General features: G+C 45.2%; 1 protein-coding gene across 5 annotated transcripts in view; it reads left to right on the top strand.

The window, feature by feature from the left end:
- MACROD2 (mono-ADP ribosylhydrolase 2) overlaps positions 1–17,315 on the top strand; it is a 913,271-nt gene extending 895,956 nt beyond the window's left edge. For 4 of the 5 annotated variants that reach the window (XM_076335066.1, XM_076335065.1, XM_076335063.1 and 1 more), the window contains 3 exons: positions 5,358–5,441; positions 11,232–11,300; positions 13,230–17,315. In XM_076335066.1, the coding sequence (XP_076191181.1) occupies positions 5,358–5,441; positions 11,232–11,293 (146 nt within the window). In that variant the 3' untranslated portion in view covers positions 11,294–11,300; positions 13,230–17,315. The remainder of the gene's footprint in view (positions 1–5,357; positions 5,442–11,231; positions 11,301–13,229) is intronic. The other variant, XM_076335062.1, reaches the window with a different exon arrangement.
- The last annotated feature ends 4,542 nt before the right edge of the window (positions 17,316–21,857 follow it).

Here is a 21,857-nt window from a genome sequence, read left to right as displayed (position 1 = left end):
AAAGCCACAATGCCAAAATGGAGGGTAAACACTTCATTTAATGATGAAGGGGCTGCAGTGTGAATCCTGACAGCCCACGCGTGGCATTAAGAAAAAGATGCTCAGTGCCTTCAAAAGCCCGGCAAAGCTAGCGTCCTGGCCAGCACACCCTCCTCTGAAATCTGCATCCTTCAGTTTTCTTTTCATCTCTATGGTGCCTAATTGCTCAGGTTTTTTTTGATCGAGGTAGAATATTCCTGATTAACAGGTGGAGACGTTTGTTGTTCACGAAGCCATGCTGAATAGCGAGAGGCACCTTTGCGGCAATGCCATTCCTGCAGACTCAGCGCTGTCATGCTCGACCTGTGCGTTGCAGAAGGATAGCGAGGGGGAAAACTGCCCGCCGACTTGAACATAACAAAATACAGATGGACCGCGATTGCTGTGTTTGTTTCAGAGCCCCAAGAGCAGCAGGTTGGGTGGTTTTGCATGTAAAGCCATACAAGAAGACAGCATAAATCTTTTACGTGGTAGAATCTGGTCTGGTTAAAAGGGTCAGTCATCCCAGGCGGAGGTGTCAAACGAGTCAAACTGAGCCCTTGTATCACGGACAGCTTCAGTTTCTAAGTGAAGCAGCATTTATAATGCTACCAAAATACAGCGGTAAACAAAGTACATGAAGGCTTGACAGTCACATTAGCAAGGAGCTACAGTGAAATGACTGGGAAGAAGGAAAAAACGGCTCTGGCTATTTGCAGAGCAAGAAAAATGGAACTGGTTTTGACAGACAAGACAATGCAGCTGTGGGTCAGAAGAGCTTTGTCTGTCTTTTTTGTTGCTGCAGATGAAAAATGGTGCCTTCAAATTTTAACCAGAGAAATTTGGATTTTAACAAGCCTCCATCTCTCATAGTCTCCCAATTAGGGGAAGCATATTTACAGCTAAGCTCAAAAAAATAAATTTTATTCAGTGGGTATGAATCAGGGAAACCTGGATCGTTCAGAATAGCTGCAGTGTGGTTTTCATATTGCATAATGACAGAGGTGATTTTTTTCAAAGTATATAACATTGAGTAGAAGCAACTGCGCTACGAATAATTTATGACTAATGAATTTCCCCTGGTTACAAATTGTCCATGGGCAGGATAGTATTTTATTGGAATTCCTGTGGCAACACCCAAAATTGCTGGACAAACATGTTACAGGAATAATGACCTTGCCATTTTGCCTGTAAAAATAGAAGTAGTTGTCTGGACTGTTGTATTATTGATAACCCTTTTCTTCCTCAAATATTCAGAATTTTCTTAGGGCCAGGATTTCCCACTTAGTTGCAAGACTTCTAAAATTGGGGAATTTTTAAGATTTAAGTTATCTTGGTGTTGCCTGATTGCACTGACAGAACCCGTCTATGCATGAAATCTGTTTTTCTGTTTGTCTTAAAGCTAGTCTATGACCTTATAACAAGCTAGGAACTAATAGCAGAAATCCAGATTTCTGATCAGAGCCCACTTGACAACCCCTTACCCACACCCGGTGCGAGGACTCTGCCAAGGCTGGTCTCGAAGGCCAGGCTCTGCCGAGAGAGCCCAATCTCCCAGGCTCCCTCAATAGTCAGTAGGGAGGAATAAACTCCCTTAAGGTGGTCAGCTCAGAGCAGAAACCCAGTTCAGGCACCTTCCAGGAATGATTTATCGATTCTAGGGAGGCTTCGTTGGGATTTTGCTTTGAATTACCTGGGAGAGGAGCCTGCCTCTCTCTGCTGATTACAAAGGCGCTCTTCAGTACACAGCAAAGCCTTGCTGATGATCAGGTAAAAATGAGTTTTATGGATTGCTCTGTGTTACAGCTTCTAAGCCTGCGTAGTTGCCTGCTTTTATCACTTGAAATAGATGTAAACCTTGTGCAAAGGGAGGAGGAGGAGGGAGGAGGGTTACACTTTTTACTTATTAGGATTTATCCAGAGGTGTGGAGAATAGATGTCTGACCTCTGTACTTGGGCACTTTTAAAATTGATGCTAATGTACCAACAACCACCACATCTTCATGTTAATCTCATGAATCGCACGTGAATCTGGAACCGTGTTTCTCCAGAGAAAGAACAGCATATTAGCTGTAACCACGTGGAACTATTGACAGATTGTGACTGTAAAGCAGAAAAAAAGGTGAAATAACAGTAGAGAGATGTCTCTCTTCCTGGTACATATTTGTCTTATGTGTTTCAAAAGGCTGGGAACCATCCTTGCTCGTGCCAGAAGCCTGTTGTCACTTAGTGCTAGGCTGGTTGTGTAACCAGCCTGCAAAGGGTTCAGGTAACGAGCTCTGCCAGGAGCGCAATTGGAAATGGTAATTGAAATTGAAAGTGGTGTCTCCCAGGCTCCCTCCCCTTCGGTAACTCTCAACTCCTGCTCGGAAGTAATCAAAACAAGGGGGTGAGGGGAGGCCTCTAGAATAAATTGGTTGTCAAGGCGGTTCTGGTATTGATCGAGTTCTGCTGTTTATGTGAAATGGGCTCATTTCTGTGTGGCACTCAGTTTTACTGCACAGCAGGGGAAGAAGCTTTTTGGATAATATCCTTTCCACACGCATGGCAGTATAGTGAATGCTCCTGTCCCCCACCCACAATAATAGCGAGGGAAGAAATAAAGATTTATATTAACCAAGTTTGAAAGTCTTCCCAAAAATTGGACGATATAATGTGCAAGCCTCCTCCCAAGGTTTGTGGTGGTGCTCGGCTTTGTTAAGGCTTAAAATATCTTCTGCCTTGTTTGTCCCTGAACGTTGTTTCCCACTATCATTTTCTTGTTGACGATATCCAACAATCAACATATACTATAAAAAACCCCCAATACGGCCATAATCCCCTCCTAGAAGGGATGGGGAATCGGCTATTAAGACTTGGAAAGAAGGTGAAAACGCAGAACACACATTAGTACTCTTCTGACAATGTTTACGGCCTTAAACCTCTCAAAGTAATTTTGCAAATTTGCTGCTGCTGTTGTTACTCTTTCCAGCCTCTCCCTGGGGCTGCCCACCCCAAGAGGCGAACCTGTAGCTTTCGGTATTGAGGGCCCTCGATGCCTTCTGCTTTTGTCCCTGCAACAGCAGCCCTAATTAGCACGTGTGCACATGTGTGCACACACACATGTATGCACAAAATGTCTTCTCTTTAATTAGGTTCTGTCTTCACCTAGTGCCGTGCCAATAATCCTTTGCACCTGTCAGCTGCATGAGAGATTACTGAAATTGAAAGCGAGAAACCTTTCGGCAGCATGGTGAAGCCAGGCGTGCTGGCTAGTTAATGGGAGATATTGGGATAGGGCCTGGGAACTTCACACGGGCACCTTTAGGAACTGACAACAGCAGAGCGAGTAGGTATCTCGAGCTGTTAGAGAAACTGGGAGCCAAGACATAACCTGTCATATCGTATCTGCTTTATTTGGTTAATAGACGATGTTTTAGAGGAGGCAAGGTTGGACTCAGAGGCATCAGCTGCCAGTTGGAGCATGTCGATATTTAGCAGGGATCCCCAATCCCTACATCAGACATCTGAGCGTCTTGGAGGGAAAGGCTGCGTCCACTGCAGGCGGCGCTTGCGGCAGGAGTGTTGGTGTTCCAAAATTTTGCTTTTCATAGAGCTGCTTCCTCCAGCTAATCGAAATGTAGCACAACCCAAATTTCAGTGTATCTTCCTTGATTAATTAGCGCTTTCATAGTCACCCAAATCTCATATTGATTTTGCTAGAGGAAGTCAGGCAGGGATTTTGAACATACCTTCTCAGCCTTGTACTTGACAAGCTCCTGGAATATGCGTGCGCTTCCGTGATGGGGTGACCTGGGTTCATCCTTTGTGTGAGTGAAAGAGCCATGTGCGAGCGCTGGGAAGGCTTAGGCCTGTTGGTGCATAAGAAACCTCAGGAGAAAACCACACTCGCTCTCCTCAATTCCCCGGAGAAGCATCAGGGATTTGATGCACCCACAAAGGGGCCATCTCAGGCATTCGCTGACATGTGGAGTTCACCGTCACAGATGTTTACAGGCATTTTGACTGTTTGTACGGGGAGGTGATTTACACCAGTGCGGAAGAGGTGGAGCTGGTGATATGAAGGATTTCTGCAGTAGAAGTAAGAGCTATCAGAATGATGGGCGATGTCTCCATCACTGTAAAGTCATCCATTGCACTTTCCCCCCTGCTCACTAAAATGGCTAATTGAGCTTTCCGGTTGCTATTTTTTGTTGGTTTCTGTATTTGCTGGGTCCTTGTTTTAGTATTTTGATGCTTGGTAGGACCATATACAGTGCGCTGGAAGTTGCCTGTGAGAATAGCATTGCCAACATAGCGAGCACAGAGGAGACTAAAATCTCCATGAAAATATATTGGCTTACAGATATGATTAGAAGGAAAACTGGCTGAAAACTTCAGCGATAGATACATGTTTATGGACAAAATAACTGTAGTGCACTGAAGTGCATTAAAAAAACCCACTCCAGACTTCCACAGAAAGGGGAAGGATGTGTTTGTGGGACTGTGAACGTTTAATCTCTGCTGCTGAAGAGGTAAATTATTTCAGCTTAAGAGTAAACCGTTTTTGAGATGTCTCGTCCTTGCTACACTTTGCTGTCTCATAATAACCACCCAAATGTCTGGATTGCTTAGCAACCAATAGCTTTACATCCTGTAGTTCAACCACAGGATAGGTGCAACAGGCTTTATAGCGGCCACAAAAGCAGAGAAGTAGCGTGATGGAAATTAACTAAAAATTGGCTTCTCGGCACTCTGAATGGCAGAATATTAGAAGAACTGTGTACGAAACAGCAAAACCACTTTTTTTCCCATTTCAAATATTGTTAGGAGATTGAATCTAAGCTTCCAGACAAGCCTGAGGCAGAAGAGATAAAAATGTTGAGTTGCAGTGATAAAATGCATTTTCCTAAATTCAAATTCTAGTTTGTGTCTGACTATCCGGTATATTTGAACTATCACCGTATCTATTTTTATTCTGCTAGCTAGAGAAACTTTATAAGTGTGATTAGGTCCCCATCATATATTGCATTTTATGAGCAGAAGGGATTCTTCAAAAATGATGAGAAAAGAATGGCAGGGAGGCAGAAGCACACACCATGATGTGGTTTTAAGAATCCCAGTTAGAAAAGAGTGCAGATCGCTACAAATATTCAAGCAGTTATTTTCAAATCATGTTCCTCCCCCTATATCTTCTTCCCTGTTCTCTAATGGCTGCCACTATATGGCGGCAGAGTCTATAAAGGTAAGAGCATGCCAGAAGAAAAAGAAAAAAAAAACAGGCATACGGAGTCTAAAAATTATACATTAATCAGGTACTGTAAGTATTGATTTTTCTCCGTCTTTGGCTTGTCTTGTAGGGATGCAAGGGAAAGAGGAAACTTCTGCGGAGCCTATGAAAGTTGACCTCGCATGTGAAGGAGCAGACGTTTCAAATAAGGATGGTATGTTGTTCTAATATTTTAATTGTCCTGAAGTGGTTATGTAGCATGCCTTTCTGGGGTTTGTTTGTATGCGTCCCCCAAAAATAGGAGTTATATTTATAATCTCTTCAACTGAGTCTTCTTGAGAGTTTACACAAGATCTACTGTCTTGGAAGTCTGGTGGAAGTACCTTTCAGTGTCATACCCCTGCTTTTCTAGTTGACTGGGTTTGTGTGTTCGATTGGTATGTCCAATCCGCTTGCCTTTTAACTAAACAATATTTTAGGCCCACTGTAATTTTGGCTTGGATATTGAATTGGCCAAGATGTGTGTGGTCTCACACAGGAGTCAGAAGATATTTCTGAAAATTTCTGTGCTAGCGCCCGACTCCATCGTGGGACAAGTGTTGGCTGTATAACCACTCTGAACTCGTATGTTGGCCTCCTCCTACCTCAGAGCTGATTTCCCTTCCTCCTCCTCCTCCTTCAGAGTCCATGCATAGCTCGGTCTGGTAGCAGATGGAAGTCCTCTCCCTAGGACGTTTGCTATTGATAAAACTATCGCAATTTGGTGACCCAACAGCAGTTCTAGTCAGGTTTGTGGACATTATCAACCCGAATCTCCTGACTTGGAAATGAAATTTTTTTGACATTGACCTCAGTGAGCAGATGACCCAGCTGTCTGGCAAAGTCCCGGCAAGGCCTGAGTACCAGGACACTGCTCGTGCTCTGCAGTGCGTAACATATTCGTAAACAAAAAAATCTGTCCATCTAGGTTCTTCCTGTGTGTAAAGAAATAATAGATGGGATCAGCATCCTGGTGCTTAGGTTTGGTTTTGGTGAGGCAGACCCTTTATCACTTCTCTAGATCGGCTCTTATAGCTTACCAGTGCTACGTAAGGGGTTTTCTTGGTTTTTTACACAAAGGGTCCTCCATACTGCTCCAAACGGCAGTGGATTTGGAATTGGGGTTCCAGTCCTCGTTTTATTATCGTGGACTCCCCTCTGTAGCGAAGGCAGATTTTCAACTCCTCCTCTAACCTCTTCAGCATTGACATAACATAAATTCAAGGCATACTTTTTTACATCTCGAAGACAAAACAATTATATTCTTCTTGATATTAGTTACACAAAGAATCTAATGCTGATTTCCTTTCTCTGATGTCAGATCGTGCTGCAGCATTTGAATCAGTGGCTGATTTAGGTACTGGCCTGTAGGGAGGTTTTTGCAAGCACGGGAAAATAAAACGTGCATAATGGATTTTCTTTTTTAAAAAATACTAGAGATTATGCTACTACTAGTATGTGTGCAGAATAAAGCCAAACCAGCCTTCTCTCCTCATCCTCTGAACAAACAAACCAAAAAGTCATAGTCGCATTAAAAGATTTGAATTTCGAATCCCTGGAATGGTCTGGGCTACTTAGTGAAAACAAATCCAAATTTACTAAAAGAATATCTTAAGGGATTTCTCACTGGAAAGAAAAGCAATTGTACAGCTCTTATAACGTGTGCCGTAGCGCAGCGCAGCTGGGTCAGCTGACAGCTTCTGAAATGACAATCATGATAGGTTTCTTTGTTTCAAATCTTGCTTATCTTGTAAGGTCTTCTACATTTAACTCATCTTGTAACTTCCTTCTCTCTGAACTTTCTAAGTTATATGCAAGGACAGGAAAAGGGTGTTTGCTAAGGCTGCAGAAAAATACTGTGCTGTTCAGGGAAGTCTTCGTTTCTCTACAGCTTCAGTTGCTATTGGGATCATGTTACAGGGTGGTTTTTCTTGTGGACGTCTATTACGTGTTTACAAAAATCAGAACAGAGGAAGGATCACACTCCCCATACTCTGTTTTATCTGAAGGGTTAAGTTTTGCTGAAAAAAGCCCTAAAATTTTTAAATGTACCGGGTACTAGTTGAGATTAAAAAAAAAAAAAAAAAGGTTCCCTTTGACAATAATTTTTATGTAAATTGCCTATTTTTTCTCTGGTCCCCTTCCTTCCGCCCCAGGAGAGCTCATCACTTCACAGCTGAAAGCACAAGCGTATATCACCAGGTGCCCCTCGGCAGCCCGGCTCTTGTGGTTTAATTTCATGTACCATGTCACAGCAAAAAGTGCTTTAGAAATGCAGAGTTTAGACAGCTTAGGTGGATCTCGATATTGGTTCATCTAGTGGGCAGGGCCATAATAGTGATATATTTCAGAAATTACTATTATTTGAAAGCTGGGCGTGATTCTCCATCAGGAAAGCTGTCAGAGGGTGCGCGTGTAAGCCTGAAGGAGGGGCGTATATACAGAGATACAGATTGCTGCTGGCAACCTCTGCTGGCCACCAGAGCAAAGACCCCTGGATATTAAACTTTTTGCACCCAGGACAGATTTGCTGATTAATATTTTTTAATGATGACAAACCCCACCTTTGGTGATTGGTTTCCTAGACGGTGTTTCCCTGCCAGCAGCATTTTTCTATTCTTTTTTTTCTTTCTTTCTTTTTTTTTTTTTTATGCCACTGAAGCTTTAAAGATTACTAAGGTAGATGTTAGTTTCCAGCTGGTATTAGGCGGATCAAATTCTTCACTCCTTTCATACTGGGGTTACTCACTCACCTTTTTTATTTCAAGCCTGTGGAAAGCTGCATCCTCACTTCCTGACACAGTAGGAGAAAAGAGAAAGATGAAGGCAGTGTCAAACCTGAGATTTCCCATTTTTTTTATAAGCTTGTGCAGGGTGATGAATGTGACAGCAGCAGCCTGACCTTCACGTGATTCACCAAAGCAATATAAAAGGAAGAGCTCAACAGCTAACACCCTCATGCTTTTTATGGTGTTGACGTAATATCCAAGAAACAAGTAACTACCAAGTAAACAGGTGCACGTGTTTCATCACCGCACAGCGGGTTGAATTCAAAATAGATGGTTATCTTTCCAGGCAGTCTGGAGTATAGCTGAAGGTGCTATAGCCAAGTTATGTAGATGCACGGGGGAATAATTGTGTAGGAAGTGGCTGAAGAAATAGGTTATGTTTGCAAGTAAGAGTCTGACTGAGCTCCTATTTAAATCACGACGGTAATATTTTGGTGTCATCTGCCATCCAGGTCTACAGCATAATATCCTGGGGTGGAGAAATGCGCGCTCTCTTGCAGACGACCCTAAACTTGGTTTTCCAGTCCCCCGTTTGCCTGTCTTCTCTACTTAGATGCTATGCTGTGACTCTTGGCTACCTGACCTTTAAGCACGTAGCTTTCTTGCAGGGGAGAGGCGGGATGCCTTGCTGCCGACGCACATCCACCGGGTCAGCAGCAACTGCAGTGCTTTGATGGATGTGAACTACGGGCTGGGTTATTTCTTCTCCTCTTGTGGGGAACTTGGTTGCTTTTGCAAGGAAATCCTTCCATGGTCATAATTTGAGAGCTGCTAAGCAGCTCAGAGATTGAGAGAGGAGGTGCAGACGGGTCCTCCCCAACGGGCCAAAATTTAAGGGAAAACACACAGGGAGAGTGCAGAGGAATGTCCATTGACACAGAAATGTCAACTTCTGGCATGAAAGGCCCCACAGGAAGCTGCAGAAGGAGGAGCAGGTAAAACTGGATTTAGGACATGTGCAGCCTCCCTGAACTTCAGGTGCTTCACTGAGCTGCTGGCTGTTCTAGCGTCTTACGGTAGGTGCAAAAAGACCGCTAACGTAAGTTAGCAGTTTAACACCTGCAAAAACATTTTTTAGTGGGGAGAAGGCCAGTTTTGGCTTGCGATGCGATCAGATGTAGCACGCCCAGGGCTAACGGCGTTGTTCTGACACTGACTCGTGCTGGGAGGCAGCGAGGGCTGTGAGTCACATCCCCACCGTACCCGGTGGCAGCTCTTCCATCTGCTCTTGCAGTAGGTGCTTCGCTGACGTGTTATTTTCTGGCTAAATATAGAGGACTGTGTAGGTGGCCTCGTAGTGACATCTGTTGTTGGGGTTCACCCAGTGGTCTGCAGATCCTTCAGTTAGATCTTCCTGTCCCTACCACCATTAATGCAAAGAGCCGAGCTTAGTCACAAACACATAGGAAAAAGCTAATAGCGAAACCTGCCGGTACCTTAGCGCTTGCGTGCACGGCAGATGCTTTTAGCGCCGGTGATGCAGGATGCCTGGCTGCCATTTCCACGGCAAAACAGTGGGACTTGGTGATTCCTCTTGCTTCCTCACTGGCGGGGGCTCCAGGTCCTAGGCCTTCGCCGGGGCTCCCCCATGCTTTCGCATTGCCCTTAAAGCATTCCTGGGCAGTTTGCAATTTGCCCCCCTCTATGTGACGTGCTATCAGGCACGATGGGGGTCGACTGCTCGTAGCCATAAAAAAAGGAAGGGGAAGGAGGCGTACTCATCTGGGATGCTGACAGAGCCTAACCACAGGTTTCAAATCAAGCTTTATTTTGCAGGATATCTCTGTAAAATGTGAGTGAAGCCTTATGGTATTTTCAGAAAACCCAGCCAGTGAAACTGGCCGGCATAATGAGGCTGAGAAAGGCTGCTGTCGTCAGTGTGCAGCAGCCTTCCCTTAATGATTTTTTATTAAGCATCCTGTCTTTGCTATGCAAATGTGGGTAAAGAACACAACATCGCTAAATGCGATGTGCATCAGAGCTCCGTAATCAGGAGCGGATACTTTCCTTATTATTCATTGCATACATCCAGGAAGCCATTACAGTATCTGTTCTGCATATGGATGATGAATAATTTACAAATAATTCATCAAAACCCTAACAGGTGTATTGGCATGATATTAACTCAGAAAGAGATCATACTGCCTGGCTGGAAGTAGCATAGCTATTGATTTTTGGCTTTTTCCCCCTCCCCTCTCCCATCTTCCCTTAGTTTCCAAATCTCCCATTCAGGTTTGAGGTTTTTCCCCATCACCAATGTCAAATGACTCGTAATCTGCAGTTGATACCACAACATAAAGCAAGGTTAAAGAAAGAAGAAAGGTCTTAATATAAATGGCTTCATTCAAATTCATTGCAGAACAAATACTAAATACTAATCTTAAAAATGCACATGCTGAAGTAACCCTTTTATATTTAGCCTAGATAGGACCAATCACGCCTGCCATAGTTTAGATGCTATTTTTGACAAAGGTCACGCTGAACTGAGTTTAAGACTTCTATTTAAATTATTTCCTTTTTTTTTTGTAATTTTAAATGAAAAAATTAAGATTGGTTTGTAAATGGATAGTACATGAGCGAACTAGTATGTGTAGGAGTATAGTGACGTTGCCCCTGAATCCTCTCCCAGGCTCCAGCAATTTGCAGTTCAAGGACACCCAGAGGCAGCGGCAGCATCTCTGTGACTGGAGATGGATCCATGTTGAGCCCGCAGCTCAGCCCCGGGTCCTGCCGGGGACTTTGTCAGAAGCCTGCGAATGTTCGAATCGCAGGGTCAAGACCACTTAGTCCGGCAAAACTCTAAATCATCCTTTGGAGATACTATATCTCTGCCTGTGGCCTACAGAGACGGAGGAGGGTCACTGTGGTCTTGAGCTGGGCACCTTGGTTGGGAGCCAAAGTCAAACTGGATGGATGCGGACCAAAGGGAAAATCTAGATCCAGAGGCTTGCATTTCTAGCGATGCTGAAGCCTACACCCTGGCGGGACTGCTCGTTGGGGTTTCCGTGTAACCGCAGGTTAGGATGGCTGGCCTAAGAGACCTTTTTGCGCATTTACGGTGTAGAATTTTTAATGCAATAAATGTCCCCTTTAGGTTAGAAGTGGTTATTACTCGACGTGATAAACTTAACAAGTATCATGAATAGAATTTGCTGACTGACTCGTTTTGTTTTCAGCTGAAATGAATAGTCAAGTTGAAAGTATAAATGATCCTATGGAAACAGAGCGGGAAGCTTAAGTAACAGGTGAGACCTTTATGGCTATTTTTTCCCCCCATTTTCCATTCACTTTCTATTTGAAAACTTCCTTTAAAAATGACCTTAATTAAAGTTAGAATTTACCAAGAAAAAAAAAGGAAGACAGAATGCAAAGGAAAAGAAATTGTCTAATATGGCCCATATTACACCAAAAAATGAAAATATCCAGTAGACTTGATTTGTCAAGTAAATATTATAGTAGCAGTCTGCAACTGTAATGGATTTAGACAGTGCACGGTCTTAGATCATCAGAAGGCAAGACAGCACCGAGATAAGGAATGGAAGAGTGAACAATTTTTGGCATTGCTTAGGAAGATGACAGGCAATTTATACCGGTTGGAACCGAGCTCAGTTCTGTACGATCTGTATTCTGGGAACAACAGGTTCACGTCACAAGGGGTTTATTGCCCTTGGCTCTCCGATGCCTAACGTCACTTGTAGCGATACCACTGAAAAACAAGGCAAAGTCAGCGAGCTGCCTTCTGGAGCTCTGCCGCCTTTTGGAGCTTTTTATAGCTTTATATGCTAAATGATAGTGCTCTGGCAGGAGCGTGCAATGGTTGTTGCCGCAGAGTTTGTCATAGGCATAAACAGCCTCACCCCTAGATAAAAATGAATAATTTGGTAGGAAGACAGAAGTCTGAGGCTTATCCTCAATTACAAGAAGCAGTTGCCATTTCTCCCTCAAAAGTAGTTTTTAAGCGTTAATGCGCACCACTTCCTTTGGCGTAGGGTTATCGTGAGATGCCAGTATCATATACAGCAAGATGCATTACTTATGCTTGTAATGGGATTTCACGTAGCTCAAGACCAAATACAGCAGCTTTACAACAGCGGCAGCTGTATCAGAGGGATTTAAAATACAAGGTGTTATTACTGAGCATAGCCCTTTGTCCTTGTCAGCAGATAGACGATGGGCTGGAGTACTGCTGGAGCGAGAAACAGGCCTGATGGGGTCCCTGGTAAAAAGTACTGAAGCAAAACTAGAAGGCACCCTCGCCGTTAAAATACGGCTTCCGCAACTCTTCCTTCCCCCTCCCTTAGCTTCTGGTTTATGTTCTGTCCAATCAAAAAAGGAAGAGGAACTAATGAAATCCTCACTGTTAAAAATACATGGAAAGGTTATAATACCCTTCCTCAGTTTAAAAAAATATATCTGACGGTTATTACTGCTTTCACGCGGCCTGTAGGAAGTCTGTGTTTCATGCTGCATTTTCCCATGGAAATGAATATCTGTGAATGTTCTGGGCTGGAGTTGCTTTTGCTTTAGGAAGGCAGAGTTCACAGGAATAATACCACAATTAGCAATCAATTAATAAATCTCTTCAATTCCACTGCAAGACCTGGCTCTGCTGGCACCTTTCCGAAAGAAAGGGGCCTGAGCCGGGGCACGCCATGTCTTGCCCAGCATTTTAATGGCACGCGCAGGATTAGAAGCAGACATCGAATCCTTCGCAGCTCTCTATCGAAGTCCTCCCAACCCTGTTGCCGCTGTTTTAATTGCAAGGAGCAGGTCGCGGGGGAGGATTGATCAGCCTGTTAAACTTCAAAGGTCTTGCTAGGGTCTTTCAGAGCCGAGGAGATCCCTTTGCTTACTATGTTTAGTATTTTAATGTGTTGTTTTTAACATATGTTCTATGGTCTAGCACCGAAGCACCCACCAGAGCCAGGGGTCTCTGATATCAAGCTAGGTAGCACAGTGCTATGGAAAACCAAGAAACCCTAATGAGCACAGTCAATTTGCTATAGAGATAATGGCTGTTATATATAAACTGTGTGACACATATATGTGCTGCGCGTGTGACGGAAAGAGAAACTGTAGGCATCTGTGCTAGAAAGATGAGATCTGGGTTCTGTGCAGAGCTTTGAAATTTTATCTTTTTTTTTTTTTCTTTTCTCTCCCCCGCTGCGGCGAAGGAAGGATGCAGGAGAGGAGAGACCCAAGGAAACCCAACGGGCAGGCGCTGACATCCTACGGCATCGTTCTTGGCAGAAAAGAGCACGCAGAGATGCTCCGCGGGCTGGGAGGGAGGGAGCTTTGGGGAAATGACTCTTTGCTTTAATTTCTCTTTGTTCTTCATTGCATTTCGTTCTGTAAGCCTGTTGGAAAGAAACATAACTTCCCAGTTCTAACAATGTTTTGCAATTATCCCTGCAATTACAGCAGTTTCTTCTGAACCGTGAGTCCCTGTCTTATATTGGGTCTCTTTTGCTCCTGCATCATATCATCAGTAGCCAGTTTCCAGGCCCACCCCTTTTCTAGCATCTTTATCTTCTTTCCTGGTTATGGTAGTGTCTGCAGGCAACCTGTGGGAGCCAGCTTATTCTCCTCCTCCCCACCCCCCCTGTTTTTTAAAACTGTTCCCTAGGATATAAATGGAGATTTGCTTCAAGAACATGAACTGCCACAAAGGATTATAATCCGCACACGCTGATAAACAAACACCTTCCTTGTGCTAGGGATTTGAAAGACTAGATGCTCCAAAATCTCAGAAATATTGGTAGAGACAGCCCTGCACGTTGCCCGCCTCCAGGCTTGACAATCAGCAGCTCCTGCTGGCACCCGCCAGCAGGTCACCGTGTCCGAACGCCAGCTGCTAGAAGAGATGCTGCCTGGATTCCCTTGAGTGCATGCTGGAAACAGAGTTTGCACATTAACTCTATCATCCCGATGCCTCGGGGTCGCCCGTGGCTCTGCCCTTCGCCTTTCTCTCTGGCGTGGGAAAGCTAAACCGTGACCAGCCTACGCTGTGTCATGCCCCTCCGTGGGTCCTACGTGCGAATAATGCGCGTGGCCTCAAACAGCCGGCGCCCCAAATCAGTCCTGCTCTTTCCTGGTTAGCTCTGCGCACCTCAAAATCAGTGCCGTAAGTATGACCTTCGGGTGCAGGTAGGCAACAGATATTTCCTCGCGCCTGCGGGTGATGGAGGATAACAGGCGCTCTGCATTCAAGGCATCTTTAAATACAGCTCCCGGCTTTAACAACTTCACACCGTATCTTGTGTGAGCCCTCATTATACTTTCTACTGCATATGCATGATTTCTTTTTTTTTTAATTTTTAAAAAAAAGCAATTAACAGTTATTTGGATAAGAATGTCTCACCATATGTCAATTGTTCTGCCAGCAAATGCTGCGCTGAAATTTTTAGAAAAGGAACAAAAGGGTTTCACATACATTTCCCAACCGTTCTGTCACCGAAACCGATAGACAGTACACTCGATGGAAGAGCATTCAACCTGTGTCCAGGGTGTGATGTGCTGCAAACTGTATTTTAAAATGCCGCTGATAATAATTTGATCATTTTAAGCAAAGTAATTGATTCTGTTCTTCCCCTCCCACCCCCCCCAATGTGCACGAATCCCAAAATAGTTATTTACTAGCTGGCCAAAAAAAAAGAGAAGGAAAAAACAAGGTAAGATGAATCTCTATCCTCCTGTGATCTGGGTTTATCCCAGCTAGAGTAGGTTTGGTGATAAATCGTCTGCTGGTGTAACAGCGAGCCAAATGTGGCCCTAACGCACCTAGCACTGGCTATGGTGGTTGATGGCTGCCGTCAGCTGCAGGTTAATTCAAAAGGGTGTCAGGACAAACAAGGAAAAGAAAGGAAAACAAGAAAAGCCCCAGATTTCACCTGGAAAGTACGGCCCCTAGAAAGGCAGACCCCTGTCTCCCTATGTGCGGCTCCAGCATGTTTGCTTGTGGTAGGATCAGAAGAGTGTTTCTGTGTGCCCGCCTCTGTGGTGTTTTAACCCAGGTGACACTAGCGCCGGAGAAGATCTTGAGGAACTTCTTTGTCACCCGTTTCTCCCCGGTGGATGCATAACTCTGAATTGGATCAACTGTGGAAGGAGTAAATGAGCTGACGTAAGCCTATGAATTGGGTTTATAATATTGCTAAGTCTACCTAAATTTGCTAGATATCGCTCCTCTGGCTCTTGTTCTCCTCAGAGCACTCTTGAAGGGACTCCTTTTTCCCTTTGAGGTGTCTCTGCTGCTTTTCTTTCCCATCCCTGGGGTCATGCTTGACAGAACGTGTCTTTTGGGACGTGGATTTTTTTTTTTCCTGCTGTTCCTTCACCTTGTTTCCAGCCGATTGCAGTTTTGCAGTAGGAGGCGTTGCGGGTAGTACCTCTGCATGGTGCGCATCCCGTATGCTTCTGTGTGGTTTCCGTACCGGGTGATTTTCATTGAAACAGCCTGTCATAACAGGTGGGGGAGGAGTGGATAAATACCTCGGGAGGAAGGGGAATAAACACATTAGGTGTCTCTCCTCTCAATTCCCCTTTTGTGCGGTCGCTGTGAAAAGACCGGGATTGAAGGGTTCCCTCCATCTAGGTAAGTGAGGAAACCGGCCCCGCAGGGCTGGGAATGAGCTCGGCGAGCTCAACTTTGAGCTGTACAAAATGTCGAGGAGATCCGAGGTGGCCAGGTCCTCAGCTGGGGTGAACTGAGCTCTGCAGAGCTGCGATAACTTCAGCCAGTCCAGTCCCCTGAATGTAGCTCTGCTCTTGTTTCTGTCGTGCTCGCCCATGGGCAACGTTAACGGAGCTGTAGGCTGCCATTATCCGCCTATCGGATGTCACTCTCGCCATTGCCAGCCTCGGTTTTAGCGAGGGAGCCAAAGGGAGAGCCCCGCAGGAGGCTGGCTGCTGAGGTGTGACGGTTCAGCAAGGAGACAAAGACTCCTTAAACTCCTTGTGAAGACTGGCCAATAGTTAAAAATTAACTGCAAAGATGTGTCACATTAGACACTCTCTAACCCCTGACGGTGATTTCATTGCACTTTTTGTTTAACCTTGGTCTTTGCATGGCAGCAAGTCTTTGAAACCGTGAACCGTTTGCCCAAGGATGCAGTGGCAAAGCGTGAAGCCCGGGTAGGAGGTGTAAAGCAAGGAAACATAGGAGTTGATTGTAAGGACAATTTGCAGCCGCGTGTATATCTATCTTTCTTCAGGTGGGTTTTGGTTTGAGTTGTTGGGGCTTCTCACTAGTCATAAAGTGAGTATAGTTTGGCAGCGTGAGTTCTTCAGCTGAGTTAGTAGTCGAGGCTGGACCCATGCCCCTCGACGCAGTCTCTGACACTCTTGCTGGAGCTGCAGAAATGCGGGGAGCTGGTTTTGTAGAAGAGCAAGCATCAGACCGAGAATCGCCCCACAGGGCTTTATGTCAAGGATTTTGGTTTAAACCCGAAATGTGTTTGCAGTAGGTGACGTAAAGGGAATAGCAGCCCTTGGGTGCTGATGCTTGCACACAAAGTATCAGGCTCTGCTTGATCATTGTTTCTCCTGTGTCTGAAAGCGCTCATCCCTACTGTTAGGCACAATATTCCTCGGGCTGGTGAGTGCTCCGATGACGAATGGGTTTCCTTCCATACAGGTATCCAAAGGGGATGTTTGAGACATAGTCTGTAATAATGGGTCACACGTTCACTGCAGCTAATTGTCAATCTTTCTATAAAGCACTGAGAAAGCCTCTCTGTGAATTAACACTGTTCTGCTTTAGGCACTTGAATAAAAATATATATTAAAAAAAAAAAAGATACTTTTCTCTATATGCAGTGCATGCTGGCTTTGCTTTTAAAATGGCAAAATTAACAGAGTATGTGGATCTATTTTCTCGGGGAATAGGGGTTTTTATCATATGATTCATCCAGGATTTGCCTTACCCTGACATTTGTGATACAAAGAAAAGTTTAAAAAAGATCAAAAATTCTAAAAATTAAAAAAAGGTAATTTTCTTGATCCAAAAATCTGTTTTTACTTCAATGCAAAGAAATGTAGACTGTTGCGCTTGCAAAATGTCTTCTAATAGATGGTCTAGCAGCTATGTCGGTTAACTCGTGCCTCTTCTGTTAACTCTATCATTTACGTGCCGAATTTGCCTCCCGGTCTGTCATTTTTCCTTTTGTCTGTGCCATGCGTTGGAAAACTTAGAGAACCGATGCCTTCATACTACGATGTTCGTTAAAGCAAAAGGTTAATAAAGCTTGTCCTGAAGATGAGGCGATGCTGCTTGTGTGTTTATTCCCTCCTAACAGTGCTGATCGTGCAGATGTCGTTTCGGCTGTCAGTGTTTCAGTTTGGACGTGTGATCACCACTGCGCGCAGCTGGGTCCTCGTTTAAATTTATCGTTCACTTAATGGCAGAGTCTTGTGAGAAACGGATACCTCCATTTCAGGGCGATTTTTGGACAGCATCACCAAAAGGTAAGAAGGGGGACTTTGCAGCTCAGAGGGGCAAAAGGTTGCTCGGTTGGTCCCGTAGCTGCACCAAAGATGTTACAAAACCTGTCCTGGCAGTTGTACCAGTACTAAATCCCCGGCATCTCTCATCTGTCAAAGAATATTCCCATATATATGCAATCCACAGGTATAACAGAACACACAGTGTACACTAGATGTTCTCTGCCCTTTCTGCCGTCACTTATTTCAAGACTTGAACGGGCAGAAGATACTGCAAAAATTGGGAAGGTGGCTTTTTTCTTCCCATGGCATCGGTATAGATGAAAACACTTGTACCGACCCTGCCTTACTCTTCTTATCCAAGGCCAAGGATTTAATCATTGATAACCGAAGTTAGGGGGCTAGCTCTCCGCGTTCAGAGCTCTCCGCCGAATGGATTCCCTCTCTGAAATTTGACCTTTCCTTGCCTGCAACCCTTCGACAGCCAAATGGAAGAGGACAAGGCGCAGGAGATGCGTGGCAGTGGGGAATGCCTGCCTTTTTGCTGGATGCAGGACCCAACTGTCATGTATGGTCTTAGTAGCAGCGAGCTAACCTGAGAGAGAGGAAATACCAGCAATAGCTGTAACACGGCATCTCGTTGGATTCAGTTCATCAAGAACCCCGTTTTCACGGTATCTCAAGAACTGTACAGCCTAGAAGGAGGCACCCGCTCTCACCATGCTGTAGCCTGTTTCTGCTGCAAGGGAACATTTTTGTCTACAGTGGGTGTGTGTGTTTAAAAGGAGAAAAATAAATTCATCTCTCATCTAGGAGCAAGTACTGTCCGTTCCACCCTTTTTGAATAGCACAGGGCGGAGAGGAAAACCTCCATGGTTTTGGAGGATGAAGAAGGACACGTGTTTGAGGCTGCTCAGACCCTCGCAGCGATGGGTGTTTGTCCAGATAATGTGGATTAGGCAAAGAGCAAGTGAGTCTGCTAGGATGAGATGAGCAATAAACTATCCTTAACTATACTCCTGTGGCTGCTGGCCAGATTGACACCTCCCCTTCTGGATCTTGTTTGGAAAAGTGGTAGATTTGTGCCTGGGGAAGTCTTTTGCTGAGCTGATAACATCAGAGGTCATGCTAAGTCTGCAGAAACGGAGGCCTGATTACCACTTTCCCTGCTCAGCCTTCTCGGAGAGAATCTCCCAGAGGAATCAGGGTGTCTTTCAAGATTTCCATGCGAACGTGGCACTCCTCAGAGGGCTATGTGCATGCTTTAAATTGGCTTTGATGCCTCGCCCCCCCGCCGCCCTCTGCTCTTGCACAGAAACTTCCAAAGGGGTCTTTATGACCTTGATCTCTCTCATAAGGTGAAAACTGTGCTTTGGGATTTTAATTGGTTTGGGGTTGGGCTTTTTTTTTTTTTTCCTTCCTTGAAATAAAAGTGTTGGGAGACATTTAAATACCCTAATTTCTCGTTCCATTAGAATTATCAGCAACCCCTTAAAAGTAAGTGGCAAATCACTGTTAATTCCTTCGGCATTCACTGATAAAACATTTATGGTAATGAATTCCTGTAGAAAAAAAGAAATAAAGAGAGCCCTGGTGAAAACACAGCTGGTGGAGGAGGTACTCGGGGAGGCTGCTCCATCTGGCGGCAGCTCAGGGCTTATCGCTTGGGGGGCACTTCTGATTGCATGAGTCAGGTGAGGTTTCCCTCTGGTTTAAAAATATCGAGCATCACCCTCTCCTCAGTAGAAAAGCATATGCATGTGCGCTTGGTTGATGTTGGAAAGCAGGGCTAGCGTTTGCCTCTGAGCATTTTCCCATTGCTCCCACTGCAAAGACAGACATGTGTTGCCCGGAGCTGGCTCTGAATGCAGCTCATCTAGCATGACTGCGTTCACACTCTGAGCTGAAATAAGCCTTGTCTCAATGATTTCAGCAAGCTTTTGGAGAGAGCAGTGCTAGAGGAGTGTTGCAGGACTCTCATGACACCAGAGAAGCGTGCTCAAGAAGATCCCGGGACCGTTGTGAGATTGCAGGGGAAACAGCACCCAGTCAACCTAAATGCTCCTACCATACAGGTTTCTATAGTCCATCGTGATGTGTCTGGACACATCTCACCTAGAAACGGTACCACCAAGAAGACAGGATTGTGGTCAAGTTTGGTTTTCATCAGAAAGAAATGGTGTTCAGTAGAGGAGATTGAGAACACCCCCCCCACCCCCATCTCAGAAATGGTGTTTAGTCAATTTATATTTTTCAACACAAGCCTGCGAAGCAACGCCACCACTGCCACTGGGTTTTGCAGAGTCCAAGGAGCCAGTTGGGTCTGGGCCATGTACTTCTAACACCTGCTCGTTTCACACCAGCTTGCTAGAAGCAAGTGTCCTTCTTGATGGGAAATGTAAGCCTAAACTTGATTTTTTTTTTTTTTTTAATATTTTTTTCTATTACCCCCCCAGCAAGGCAGAAAATTAGTTTTGAAATAAAAGCGCAAAAGATTTTCAGAGAATGATGGAGCACAGAAAGACCAAATCATGAGACAGTTGAAACGAGCAGCAAAGACACACAACCCAAGCAGCAATCCAAAGGGCAGCCTGAAACTAAGACTCCCTTCTCTGTGAGTCACATCATCTCTGCCCCCAAGGGGGGGGTTATGTTTATTTTTGTACCTGAAAGGGAAATTGAGAGGCCAGGTGCTGAGGAGAGGGTGATTACCACATTCCCCCAGCCACAGCAATTCAGATGAGGAGGGGTTCAGCTTCTGAGTGGTGAGCACCCCGAGTGCATCTGTGCCAGTATAGGTGGTGCAGCACTTTGTCACAGTCCTCAGGTCTGTTCAGGCACCCTGAGGAGAGCAGCAGGGGAGCTCACACACAGCTGGGAGACCCAGGGCCAGGAGCAGCTCCTCCTTGGAAGGCTCCAGGCCAAGAACAGGGACAGCCCAGACACTGGCATTGACCCTGGTCTGTTGAGACACACCATCACCTCTGGCCTTCTTTTCTATGCATTTTTATAAGTATTTATGTTTATATATATATAAACAAGACAATTCATCTAAAATATGTAATTTAGATAATATATGCTCTAATACAGAATATTAGAGGTAGTATATATAGTATGCAGTATATGTAGCATGTACAATATACAGTACATAATATATGATGCGGTGTATATTCTGTATGATTTGTACATGAATCTACAGCATCCCTTTCCATCCACCCGCAGACATAATACAGTGGGAAGTGAGACAGCACTGTGCAGAGTAGTTACAAGGTAATGACAGAAAGAGGAAGGATCCTACCACTAGTCCAAGATTCACGTAATACTGATGCAGAGGAGAGCTCTGGCCTGTACAGCAATGCCACAGTCTGAGGGGAAAAAAGAAACAAGCCACCTTACAAACAGGACAGTCAGTTCTTTGCACAAAATGGAGTGCAAGGAAGGCGCTGCTGCTGCATTTCAGCATCCTCTTCACAAAGCACTTGCAGAAATCAGCAACAAAAAAATCTACCTCTGAATTGGTGCTTGTCCCCATCACAGGCCCAACTGGAACAGGGAGAGCAAGCTCTTGCTGTGGCCAAGAGCTGCTCCATTTCATTCCTGTAGTGAAGCACCTGCTGCATAAAAGAAAAGCAGCACGGTCAGTGCTGGCAGGCACTCACCCTACACGAGACACCCTGCAACAAGGGCTGGGCAAGGCAACAAGAGCCAGGTACAAGGCATCCCAGTCCTGCACGCTATGCAGGGGGTAATGAGGCCAAGAGGCTTTTGGAAGCAGCACTAGAGGCCCCTCAGCTGAGAGCAGGGAGGCAGAGGACTTTTGCCAAAGCAGCTCAGTTGGCATATTCCCTATGATCAAAGAGAGGGGCTGACTAGAGGCCACACCACATCACACCACCGCCTGGTTTTTCAGACAAATGCATGCATGTCATCAGACAACACCACTGGCTGGCCACCATGGTAAAGTCCTTGCAATTTGTATCCAGCACACACTGGCGAGTGACTGCACATGCACAGGTGCATCTGTGGAACCACTCTTGACCAAGCCCTTCAGTGCACTTGGTCCTTGCTGTCTGGACACCAAGACTTGACCGATCTGACACAGTCCAGCCGCTCCACTGCCAGATGCAGAGAAAAGCTGCCTAGCGCAGCAGCCCTCCTACCAGGCCAGTTGTAAGCAAGGCTGCTGCTGCCTACCTGAAAGAAACTTACTCCTCAGCCTCACATCAGCCCAGAGAAAAACCATCCCTATGGATCCTGGCGCTTCACCAGTCACCCCCAGCCATGCAGCGGGAGGGTGGGCGGTGGTGCTGCAGTGGCAAATGCTTCCTCCCCTGCCTCAAGCTGTAAAACCCACTGTTTCA

Source organism: Aptenodytes patagonicus, chromosome 3 (assembly GCF_965638725.1).
Source record: "Aptenodytes patagonicus chromosome 3, bAptPat1.pri.cur, whole genome shotgun sequence".
Lineage (NCBI taxonomy): Eukaryota > Metazoa > Chordata > Aves > Sphenisciformes > Spheniscidae > Aptenodytes > Aptenodytes patagonicus.
This window is presented reverse-complemented; position numbering and strand designations above follow the sequence as displayed.